Source organism: Nipponia nippon, unplaced genomic scaffold (assembly GCF_047370975.1).
Source record: "Nipponia nippon isolate SJK-2023a ecotype South Korea unplaced genomic scaffold, ASM4737097v1 scaffold_2, whole genome shotgun sequence".
Lineage (NCBI taxonomy): Eukaryota > Metazoa > Chordata > Aves > Pelecaniformes > Threskiornithidae > Nipponia > Nipponia nippon.
The window spans coordinates 40,732,457-40,745,669 of NW_028262336.1; the positions used below are offsets into that span (position 1 = coordinate 40,732,457).

Here is a 13,213-nt window from a genome sequence, read left to right on the forward strand (position 1 = left end):
CACAGGCTGTCTGAGTACAAATATCTTTTTTTTTTTTTTTTTTTTTTTTTTTTTTGTTCTTACATATTCATATTTAATTAAGGTATTCTAGATCCATGAGTCTTTGGTAAAGTTGAATCAAAGCCTATATATTACTACTTAAATACGCACCATCATTCTATACTAAGAGCTTAATTTGACATTATACATGCATAAATTGAAGGATGTGAAAAGTGTCATCTTTTAGTGAATGCTAAAGAAAATCTATATCTAATTCTTTTTTACAGTGCTGTAAAATATATATGAAAATCACCAGTCTCCACATATTTTTTTTAACTCTATTGTAGTATCTGAACCAAAAACAGTTCTTTTCTACTTTTGGCAAAATGAATGATTCTGCACTGCTTAAGGAGTAGCCGTGTTTGTGTATATTTTTCACACACTCTGAATTTAGCCCTTGAAAACTAAACTATTACGAATTTTCTTCCATATTTAATTTTTGTAGATAGACGCAAAAATGCCTGTCTTTTCTGAGTAAGAGAAAGGCAAGTTCTTTTTATAAGTAGCTCCTATAGTATCATGGTATATCATGAAACTTCATTAAAATATATGGTGATACATACTCCTAGAACACAAACAGATGGAACAAAGTTACTGTAATGAAATTAGTTTTGCTGCTGTTTTTTCTCGCTGTCTGCTTGTCCATCATAAGCCAGCTATGATAAGATTGAGGAACTCTGAATTTCGTGACTGTAAATATATATTTTAAAGTTTCATGTTAAATCATATTTTTATTGCAATAATTTTAATTTAATTATTAATGTTGTCATAATCTTACTGCTAGTAAGTATCCATTAGACTAATATCCTGAATTTAGTTCATGGCACCACTTAATGTTACGTGAAATATACATAAATATATATATATAAACAATATGCAAAATGGATCAAATATATAGAGAAGATTTGACGGGTTCAAATGCTTCCAAACTGGGGTGATAGGATTCATCTAATACATAAATAGATACACAGTTAATTTTCTGAGTGCTTCCATCTTCATTGTAGATAAAATTAAAAAAAGAAACAAAGAGGAATAATAAAAAGAAGAAAGTGTTTCTGTCTCCTCTTCATATATTCCCATTTTGAGGAACATAACAATTTCAAGGATGGCAAATTAGCTCATCTTGACCTACATATTAGGCTGGATACCTGTACTGTCAGGTTTCCCTAATCAATATGATGCTCCACTTTATCTTGTCAGTTTCTAAGGGTTTATAAAAGCATTAAAGTATTCAGGAGCCATGGTTCACCTTCCTCCTCCTTTCTTTTCTTTTCTTCCAAGGAGGTGGTGATCACTGCAAGTAAAGGTGTGGAGGTAGGTGAACCACAGACCCTCCTCTGGTCCCAGCTGGCATTCCCAGCAGCTCATGCCTTGCCTTTGTTGGTGCTGAGCAAGAACATTGGGGCTGGGAGGCCACTACCTACCACACTTGTTCAGATCTCATTTAGGTTGGTGAGGAAGGAGGGAGGGAGGGAAAAGAGGTGTGGAATTTGACCAGTGCATGGGCATTGTAAGTTTGAATTCAAGACACTGCAGGAGATATTTCAGATGTTTCTTTGACCTCCTTGGAAGCTGAATAACTGGATGGTTAAGAAACCAATTTCCAGCTTCTTTACTGAAAAGTAGCGCAGAAAAAGGCTCTGCTTTGTATCAGGAGGGGTCTGAGACAAACCAGTAACTCTAAATAGAAATAAGAGAAAGGAACACATATCCTTCATTACGATTGAAAATATTTTTAAAGACCAGGACTGGTTTTAATTTCATGGAGTATCACTGCTTTTAAAATGATCATTTTTATTGATAAAATCAAGTTACATGTAGAAGTTTCTAGATGTTTTAGAGGAGAAAACATTCTGATTACATGTATTAATTTGATAGAGAGAACTCTGAAAGATGGCACTTGACAAGTACTACATGGATTCTGTGTTGAACGGTTTTCAGTTAATGGAAGTCTTTGCACATGCTTTTCAAAAAAAGCAAAAAACCCCAGGTTTTTAAAATGCCAGGTTTTAAAGCTTGTCCTGACCTGACTTTTCCTGGTCTAGTCTCTGTCTCCATCCATAAAACTAGGAGCCAAAGCAGGAATTACTGTCCAGTTCATTGATCTGAGCAGTTTCATTGTTGCTTGTTAACACTCTTTGTTTCTAATTCCCTCAAAATGAGCTTCAGATCAATGGAAAATAAGATAGTGTGCATTTTAATATGTTATAATCTCTAGTAAAGTTGTAGAAGATGTATAAAAAAGATGAAATGCCAAAAAGGAAAACATGTTAGTGATAATTGAAAAAAATTGTATTGTGCTGACGTACATAGTCATACCCCAGTGTTGTACTTACACATGCATGTACATGTGACCATGTACACATGTATGCAGAAGTCCCATCTTGCCCTTACTGGCTATCATTTAGTTTTCTCTCTCTATGACAATATGTATATTGGTGTAGCACAGAACACCTGTGCTAGTCTGATGTCAGACCTACCATTTGTTGTCCCCTATGGTAGGTGCTGACTCCTAGGGCCTTTTCCTAATGACTTTCTTTTCTGCTGTTCTTTTGGGGACAGGTTATTAGTTGGATGATTCTTTTTCTTGTTGTGGCAGCTTGCTCCTACTCATCATTTTTATTGGATGAGGGGTCACTTCCATTTGATATAGTGAATATATCTGCTATATGGTGGAGGGACGCAGACTTCAGAAACAACAGCTACAAGGAAAGCTCTTTTGCCATCATTGATGATTCATCAAGTTCAAAAGCCTGCTCCCATCCCAGCTCAGAGGAGATCTGGGGGAGACAGAGCCAAGAGCAGGCTGTATGAAATGCACTGGCTGTGTTTGGTAAGCCAGTTGCTCTTCAGATACTGGCAGGAAATTAGCCTTTGGCAGATGTATTACATGGATTTAATATATTAGACATGCACAAAGAGTCCATTCCTATGTCTGGGGAGAAGCAAAAATATTTGTAGTCCTTCCCTGCTACAAAAGAAAGATACTTGCCTTACCTGGCCAGAGAGACTGTATGCCATAAGTATAGAAGTTCCATTCTGGAACAGCCACACTACTCCTAAATAATGAAGACGTCCAAACATTAATGCTGTGAACATCGTTACGCTGCATCACACTGTTAACATTCTCCAGTTAGTACATATATTTTATTGAAAACAGACCTAACTGACTCAGGCCTTTTTTGTTTTTCTTAAGCCATAATGAGCTTTCAATATTGCAAGTTCAAATATATGAAGGTTCAGGTGCAAAAAATTAAAACTTGGTAGATAGAAAATCCTGATTAATAATAAGTCAGATTTGAGACTATACATCAATAAACTGGGAATAAAACTCCTTGAAAGGAGTTTTGGTTAGAAGAGGAAACACCAAGAAATTCAGAGTCAAAGGTAATCATATAAGGAACAGATGTAAGGGAAAATGTCAGATACCCTAGACAATTAAATTTGTTCTCTCGGCATTCTCAAAAGCCCGACTCTCATTTGTTCATTTTGTTTTAGTGACCTTTTTTCAGACATGCTTTGTTGGGCCTGGATATCTGAAAGCTGAATCACTGTCAGAGCCAGCGATGATAATGTTGCCATCTCCTGCCCTGGGGGGTAATTGATCAGAGTCACAGGAGGTCAGGGAATACTGCTACCATGCATCTTTTCACAGAGTTCTAGGATGTTGAGTTGATATGAAAAACATCTGAATTCCTCGGATCATCAGTGTTTTCTAGGTCATGAAGTCATTAACTGCCAACTAAAATCTCAGGGTTAAATAAAACACTCAGCATTGTGAAAATAGCCTCTTCACCTTTGGCTGGCATTTAGCTAAAGATGAATTTTTAGAGTTATTCAATCAGTTAAAACGAGGCTATTATACATTTGCATTGCCAGTTACAAAATTGTCCAAAAGAGAATTAATCCCTGATTGGATCAAAGCCTGTAAAGGTAACTTTTTTCCTCAAATTGGTGTATTTTTCTAAAAAACCTTTTATAGAAAACAAAAAGAGCATAACAAGGGGAAGTTATATATTTGGAAATATTTTGAAGTGCTACCATAACTTTTCATCAAAAGTGTTCATTACAATGTACAGAATCTAAGAGTTTCAATATTTCACAAACCTCTTCAAACTTATCCCAGCCTAATTGTGTCATGAATGAACCTGAATCTAGAGTCTTATCCCTTTTAGTAAAGGGGAAAATGAACAAAACAAAGGCAAAGAGATAAATAAGAGGTGTTACTGTACTCCTACTCCATTTCTAGACACTTTACATGTGCTAATGGAAATCCGTCTTCTGAGGGGCTTAAAAATCCAAGACACAGTTTGCAGGTTTGGCAAACAATGTCACTGTGTACAGAGTAATGGCAGGACTGTGTGGTTAGGACAGTGAAGTAACTAGGGTGAATTTCCTCCTTTCTCCCTAGATCAGGTAATATGTCTTTGTATGATGACCAAGAGGACAGTTTTTTCTCCTTTGGCTAGCATTGCGCTTTCGGTGTGTAAGCCTGTGTCTTCCTGTAACCTTCATTTTTATAATATATGCTAATTACACAAAAATAAATTGAGAAAAGTAATTGACAGAAAGTTTGATATGTACCAAATTTTCATGTTTATTTTTAAGGGCTTCACATATAGTGCTTATATTTTCTATTATGACCTGGAAACATTAGTCTTTCAGGAGAGAGGTGGACATTTATCCACATTTTTCTGGACACAGTGTATTACTGGACACTGAAGGTTTCACTGCCACAGGCTTCAATGTCATATCATTTTTATATTTTAAAAAGCTAATTTTTAGTATATTTTAGGGTTTTTTAATGATTCGTTTGTGCTCATTACAGTTGCACTCATGATAATTACACATCTGGCGTCACAGACGGAGTAAAATTATTTTCAGTATATTTTAGTGTTTTTATGATTCCTTTGAGTTCTCAGTAGTTAGACTCATGCTTATTATACCTGGCATTATAGACAGAGTAGTATTAATTAAGATTCTATAAGAAATTTTGGAACTCTGCAGAGAATTAATAGACTTTTTTTTTTAAATTTGGAAAATATTTCAATTGTGCAGTGGAATGGTAGAAGATTTTATTGACCTACAGAAACTATAAATAGTTAATATAGTCATCTTTAACTCATTGGGACTAAACTTTGTAATCTTTCAGTGATAATTTAGTTCTATATTAAAGATATGCTTATAAAATCCAAAATATTTCCATCCTTAATTCTTCTCTAAATATCCTTTATTTATATATTTTATTTTTACAAAATTGTATTATTGAAAGTGTTTGATAAAAGCTTTGGCATATTGTTAGGAAGCCTGCTGTTTAACCATTTCTATATACACAAATGAATGCAAGTTATAAGTAGGCTGTGGAAATGCGTGAATTTAACTGACAATCTCTCTTCAAAGTTCAGAGTGTCTCCTCAAGCTGGGAATGTCTTCCAGGGAGCTGCTGCTTATTAAACTGAAGATGTTTTAAACATCACACTTTTAAAAGTTATTTTAAGAGAGCTTATTTAAAGGTGTTTATATTACTTCCTCCTAAGCATAGCAATGTATTTGAAAAATAACATTTTCACATGTAAGTGTATGAGGTTATTCTACTAAATATATTCTTAGACACCTCAGAAACCTACCTGAGGTTTATTTCCAGTTGTAAGGAACCTTTTCACCTGAAGAGCTGTTACACAGAATACACCTTTACTGTGGAAATAAACAAGGTGATCGGGTGATTCCTACTATATCCTGAAACTTCAGCAGCTAGCCTTTACCAGCCATTACCAGCTAGACTGAGTGCTAGTCTGCACACGGGTGAGAAACTTTTGAGTACAGTAAGGTGAATTGAGAGTATTAGATACAATACATAACTAGAAGCCTGTGTTAATTCTCTAGTTAATTCTTATTCTTACTTAGTAGTTCATATATGGATATATACTATATATGTTGATATACAAGTTAGATATCTAATATGCATTTTACAGGGTTTTTTTTTGACATCAAAAGAGTAAAGTAAGCATTCAAATGGTATATGGGTTCAACACTGTAATGTGTTACGAAACCCTGTGATTTGGTTAGCGTGCTCAATTCATGCTGTTATCAATAGGAGCCGCATGAGAAATGACCAAATCTATTCCTCCACAAGGAATTTCTGTTGAATATATATTTTTATTCTGAAATATTGGGCTTTGAATAGCTCTTAATTTGTATGTCTTTTATTTGTCTGTAAAATAATGACGTGTATTGTTTGTCAACTCTGTTGTGTTCTGATTCTCAGTTTATGTATTTGACTTTATGACTGACTCCCTTCCTGATGGTATCTGGTACTTGCTGCTTTCATGGCAAATCAGGAGGCTGGCAGGGCAATATGACAGGTTAAATGGTCTCAAGAAATCAGAAGACATCCCTGAGACTAATTACTTTCTTCTTCAAAAACCCTCTGTTGAAATACTCACCTTTCCTGTCATGCTGCAGGCCATCCAGCGAGAAAAGCCTGAGAAGTACAGAAAACTGCAAGATGCCAGCAGATCAGCTGAGGCCCTGGTGGAACAGATGGTGAATGGTAATTACATGGGAGTTGATTTAGATAATCTTCTTAGGGATTTGATGAATGCACAGGTTCATATTTATCACAAGAATTATATTAGCAAGTACTGTCTAACTGGAACAGTAAAGTAATATTGCCTTATATTTCTTTTATTATTTCTGAATGTTAAATCTGTTAATTAGAAAAGAGAAAAAAATTCTTACCAGTTTAGTACCATGAAAAGAAACGTGTGTAAAATGTGCTCACAGTAATGAACTGTATATTAACAATCTGTTCTGTGCAGACTTAAGTTGTAATCTTATTTTCTGAGTATACTAAGCTTTTGAAGGTACATTAACTTATCTGAGTTAGAAAGCTCTGAAGGCATTACTCTGAACAGTTTGAAAAAAGTGCTTTCTGACTTATAATATACAATGTATGTTTTGTAATATAGATATTGCTGTAATGTTCTGTATCATAGAAAAGATAAGATTTTATTGGGTTTTGGAAGAGATTTTTGGCATTCGGCTTTTCAAAGATAATAAATGTCAAAGCTTATACAACTCTTAAAAAAGAAAATTAGTTGTAAGTTTTTTATTTTTATTATTGATTTTTAAAAAAAAATATTCTTTTATGTCATTCTTTTGAACTTTTACATATTTTTAAGGGAAAAAGAAAAACCAAAGAAAGGTAGGTGGAAGTAAAATTGTAAGTCATGCCATTGTCCTTGATATTAAAGAATGTTTAACTTTGCAATAAAATATTAAACACGGGCCAACATCTGTCATACTGATATGATTATCAGAAATATAGATGTTGAATCCACTAAGCTTCAGAACATATATTTTATATTAAATTGTTATAACAAAGAACCAAGAATTTAATTGCTAAAAATGAAATGCTCTGAGTTTGAGGTACTAAGTGGCCACACTAAACCAATTTGATGGAATCCTGAGTTTATCTCGCTTAAGTATGAAAGTGTAATATTTTAAAACTGACCATATTTAATGTGTCGGGCATATTTAATTATCATTACTGTAACAACTGTTGCAAGAGTTCCCTTCCTAGTCTCAGTGAATAGACCGAAGGGAGTCTGGTAACATGTGCACCCTCTTTGAAATCATTTGGGCAGTTTTTTGTGGCTGATCATATAAAAAAATCTGTCCATTTTTTTGGACATGTTTTCTGCCTGGGAGAACTGGTTGTACAGGACTTTGAAGGCAGTATTTGAAATTTGTGTGCTGCCACATCAAGGTTGTTACTTTGGGCGGAATCTGTCTAGGACATTTAGCAGTGCCCCACTCTTCCTTTGGCCAAATGCAGACTTGCACCTCAAGAATTCCAGCTTCAATTTCTTTGGATTATATAGTACTTTCTGGTGACTAATTTTGGGTTTAGTTGCAGAACTCGCTAGCACATTATATATTACTTTTCTGGTACTGTACTACCTGCCATGTCTAGTATCAAGTAGATTAACATTCTATCTTAAAAATCGTCATGTGGTTTTAACTCAAGGTTCTCTTTTTTTTTCTCCTTCAGTCCATGCATCCATGCTTGTTCATGGTTTATAGATGTTGTGATCTCGACTGTTGCTAGATGTGCACAGAAATATTTCCAGTATCTCCCAAATCACACCTTTTTTTAGGAAGCACATCTTCCAGTTGGGGTGCAAGCACAGGGTAGACTAGCTTAAGCCAGCATGACTTTATCTATTTCCTATCAACTGCTCTGAGCTCTGTATCATCCTATATATTGTGGTAGCCTTAGTAGCAAGAATATTCTAGCAAGGATGACAGTTTAGTTGCGTGTGAGAATGAAGATCCTTTTTTGCCATGGTTTTAGGGAAGAAACAATTCCTTTGAAAAGAGAAACTGTTCCTCTGGACTTGAAGCCTAAAATGTTTATGGGACTTTCAGCTACTCCACTGCTGCAGAGGCAATTTAGAGAAGAGTGTATGAAATGGTTAAATAAGTCCATAATCACCAGCAGGTGGGAGCAGTAGAGAGCAGAATTAAATAATTCACATTAGTTGAGGAGAACTGTAAGATGATTTTAACAAAGAATTTGCAAATGGAATATCTTACTAGGTGTTCAAAATTACGCTTTGAGTGTAGAGGAAGTTAACTGCCATGTTCAGCCTTTATACTTTTAAATACAACAAATTTTCTGTTTGTCTTTTCTTCCAAATCATTATGATCTAATGCAATTGCAGTTAATGGGATTATCTCTAAATTGGTATTGAACTAAAAGTTATGTGAAAAAAATGACTTTAAACCTGCATCTCAAACTGTAATAAACTTATGCAGCGTTATGTTCTCCACAGCAGTTCAACTAAGTTTCTTTAGTCTTTGTGTGGCTTGTGGAAATTAATTTGGGACATACAGTCTTCATCTCTGTTACTTTTTTTTGTTGTTGATTTCTGGATTCACTAAGAACAAGAGGAAAGGATATAGCACAGGAAAGTTTTGCTGAATCTCCAGAATAAGGTTCAACAAAGCAGACTGTCTATGCCTACATACCTTCTAATGCTGGAACTCTTTTCCATAACATGGGAAGGAACTGGAATTAATGTGCCTTTATGGATTTGTGGGAGACACAGTTTAACATCTAGTGGAGGGAAGATGTACTATGTTATCTTAAATGAAAAACCTTTTTAACTATCACAATTTACAAATCACAAATGATGATGCTTCCATCATTATTCTGTGGTACTTTCCTTAGGGAAACCAGTCAGTGATACAATTGATGATTGTTATGCATTTGCAGTGTAATCTATAATTAAAAGACTACACAAGGCAAACAGGTTTAAGGCATAAATCAGTTGTGAAGTCATGCGTTGACAATTTTAACTGCATCATTATTTTTTACTTATTGTGTATCAATTAGATCTGGACTAATAATGATTAGGCTCTTAAGATTCCAATTATGCTAAACAAAATTCTGAATGTAACAGATGAAGAGCATAAGAAGATGAAGACTTCTGGTGGATTATAAGAGAGAGTTCAGCATGGTGGTGAATTTCATTGTATCATTTATATTTATTTTCTTACTTTTATTTTTATTGTGATAAGAGGGGGAATAAGTAAAAAAAAGGATACAAATTCTGGAGAGAATTGGATTGGTTTATGTAGGGTTTCATTCATTTGTTCCTTAGCACAGAGGAAAATATTCTGAGGAAGTGTATTTATACAGGGCACTATTCTTGCCTTATGTAAATGGTTTCAGCCATTGTCACCAAAAGTATTTTGCACTGGAAAGAACTGCCATCTCACACAGTGCAGCTATTCTTGTGTTTGTAAGCAGTATGTCTGGATATTGCCGTTGGAAGGATTTTTCCCATCACAGTGGAAATCATTGATCATTTTGGTGGATGATTCTTTACCCAACCACCCATCTTCTACATGGGCCATGCTCTGCCTCTCTTTGCCCATGCTTTTAAAGAAGTCTGATGATTATAATCAATGAAAACTTACATCTTCTGTTTACCCGTGTAGGAAAAAATTCTATTCTGTTTTTCTTTTCTAAATTCTATTCTAAAATAGAATAACAAATCTGTTGATGTGTGAGTGAAGCAGTTTAGGAGTTTGAGTGGACATTTGACTGTTATAGTAGTTTAAAATAAAGTAACTAGGGCATCAAAATGAATACTCAGAGAATTTTGATAGGCAGCATTAAAGTGAATACAAATGAATTTGTTGTGATAAACCATGTAATTTTTAAGTGCTGTTGTTCTGTGGAAGAAATATATTATCTTGTGAGTTACCATTTCATGTATGCTTATGAGTCAAAAGCTGTAAAAACACAGATAATATTACATTATTCTATCATAGAACCATAGCAAGTGATAAATGCACTTAATAAGATATCCTTCATACTAAGTGGTAGTTCCAAAGTACTTGCATGTAAGGTGCTGAACAATTAAAAATATTCAGACACAATTTGTTATGTGCAGTACACAAGGTAATAACATTAATGGATGCACTTCAGATAATGATCTGTTTCCTCTGGGTAAAGTATATTTATTCACTGATTATGTCAGAAGCTTTTAGAATATGAAACATGAAAAGATTATGAACCATTATTCCTGAAATAATATTGTTTTACCAGAGAATGGGTTTTATATTGTTTCTTTGCCTGCTTGTCAACTTTTGATGTGTCTTGTCGCCATGAGTGAAACAGAGTAAGGAGATTGATGTTAACATCATGAATGAAAGCTGGTGGTTGCTAAAGTTGCTAAAGATAATGAAGAAATCAGTAGTTATCATGGAAGTAAGTTTCAAATTCTTGATTTTCACCAATTTAGTGAGCAAATAAAAACACTAAAATTATGCCCTCATTGCATCAACTACTCAAATAGTTATTAATTTGTCATTTTCAATGAGATGGAGGACTAGCTTTCTTCAAAATAAGACAAAATTTTGATAAATTTGCCTGATTTCAAGTGCAAGTAATGGCCATTTTCTTGCATCATTCTGGAAATGACATGCCGACGTCTGGTAGACAACTTTGAGTTACCTGAGCGGACTGTGAATTAAGAGAGTTCCAAAAATGCATCCTATGGAGATTTTCAGATGGGTCTTCCTTTCAGTAGGATATTGTGTTGCCTAATGGAGGTGTACCTCTGCAATCTTTTAGCAAACATGGCTCTGCACACTCCAGTCCTGTACTGTCGGCTTCAGTTACATGAAGAGCAAAAACATTTCTTTGTTCATCTTTGCACTTGTGGAATCCCATTTAGACTCAAAGTTTAGATAATAAAGAAAATAATTAAAGAACATTGAATACTATTGGGTATTTTCACATATTTAAATGTTATGTTACGAGGGACACATGAGTGGAAAGAAGAAAAGAGGATCTGATGAATCTAGATTTTCACCTGAAATACAGTCCTCCCTGAATCCTTGAAGAAAATATTACAGTGAAAAGTATTATTATGTAAGGAGAATCCCTGACTGCACTTCCCCTAGTAATAATAATCTTGCCTAAGAGTACTTTGGAGACTGTGGCAGCTGAAAAGTGAGGAAAGGAGGAATAAATAAAAGTGTTCTTTTTATATCTACTCTGCCAAACTCTTAGGCAGTGTTTCCAGGTTCAGAGAACACAGCGGCAAAGATATCTGCTGTCTGTTATGAGAATACAGCATTTTTATAACCAAAGTCACAACACGACAGAAGCAATTCTTGAAATATAGCATAGTTAAAGGCTTGTCTTCTATATATGTGTTTGTTCTTGCTGTTGGTAAGGTTCACTATCTATGTGCCTGGTCATCTTTGTTGTTATCTAGACATGCTATGCCATTCAGGTTTATGCTGCCTCTTCACATATTACTATATGTTCATTAGACTTTACACTTTAAGAAAATGTAGTTATGCATCCCACATCTCCAGATGCAAACACAAACCCACAAAAGACCAGATCACTGTTGGATTTTATTAAGATGTGTCAAAATATGGTTTACCTCTTTATGCTTTAAAGTTCTTTTTATACCCTTGCTCAGCCTTTAAACTGTGCCATCCAGTTTCCGGAGTATAATGTATATATATAGCCGCTCCAGCCACCACAGTTGCCATTATCTCCCAGTAGTACTGGGCTTCCTATCTTTCTACATTTTTGCTTGTACTTTTTGAAATCATGTACAACAGACACAATCCCAGATTATCATTTAGTGTGGTTTACCATATAGCACGCATTATAGTCATTCCTTAGAAAATTTTATTATAATAAATTTCCAGTACTTTTATTCAAGGCATTTAGCTGTAATTAGGACTCCATTTCCTATGTCCCACCTTCAAAAATTGCACATGAACTTCACTATTTTTTATCCCTGATAAAGAAATTTTCCTGCTGATTGGGAGTACAGGTTGCAAACAAGATGTACCATATTGACAGCATATCAAAAATCATGGAAGTATAGCACTGAAGGCTTTTGTCTCATTTGCTTTTAAACTTGTTTTTAAGAAATAGAAAAACATTCTAAATTTGATTATTTTGATAAGAACACAGCTTCTGTTTTACTGGTTAACTAGTATATGACTAAGTGATGATGTTATTAAAAATGTTCTTAAGCATATAGCATTACTCAATGGATTGAGTAGTATATTAGTCATAGAATCATAGAATTGTTTAGGTTGGAAAACACCCTTAAGATTATCAAGTCCAACCATTAACCTAGCACTGCCAAGTCCACCACTAAACCATGTCCCTAAGTGACACATCTACACGTCTTTCAAATACCTCCAGGGGTGAGGACTCAACTTCCCTGGGCAGCCTGTTCCAGTGCCTGACTACCCTTCTGGTGAAGAAATTTTTCTGAATATCCAATCTAAACATCCCCTGGTGCAGATTAATTAATTTTGAAATCAACGTCGGTCCTATTGCTATCTGTATCATTTACATTTCATGCCAGTAAAAAAGGTTAGGGATTACATTTAAACTTTCTCTGAAAAATAAATGAGATGCTTAAGTTAATAGTATTTTGAACTTGACCTGAGTTCAAGTCTTGGAATAATTATAGATGCTGTTATTGTAAGACACCTTTGCTTATTTTTGATATGTATTGCCTTACTTTCTTCACAGAGTATATAGAGCTCTTTTACCTTTAAATAGTTCTAAATAATTGCCTTGTCTCTAATAACTAAAGTCAGTTTTCTTTTATGAACT

At 34.5% G+C, this 13,213-nt stretch overlaps 1 protein-coding gene across 7 annotated transcripts in view; it reads left to right on the forward strand.

Annotated features, from left to right (window-relative positions):
* Positions 1-13,213, forward strand: part of DMD (dystrophin) — a 1,304,666-nt gene that overhangs the window by 547,068 nt on the left and 744,385 nt on the right. For all 7 annotated transcript variants that reach the window (XM_087759563.1, XM_087759562.1, XM_087759568.1 and 4 more), the window contains one exon: positions 6,502-6,589. In XM_087759563.1, coding sequence (XP_087615689.1) covers positions 6,502-6,589 — 88 coding nt within the window. The remainder of the gene's footprint in view (positions 1-6,501; positions 6,590-13,213) is intronic.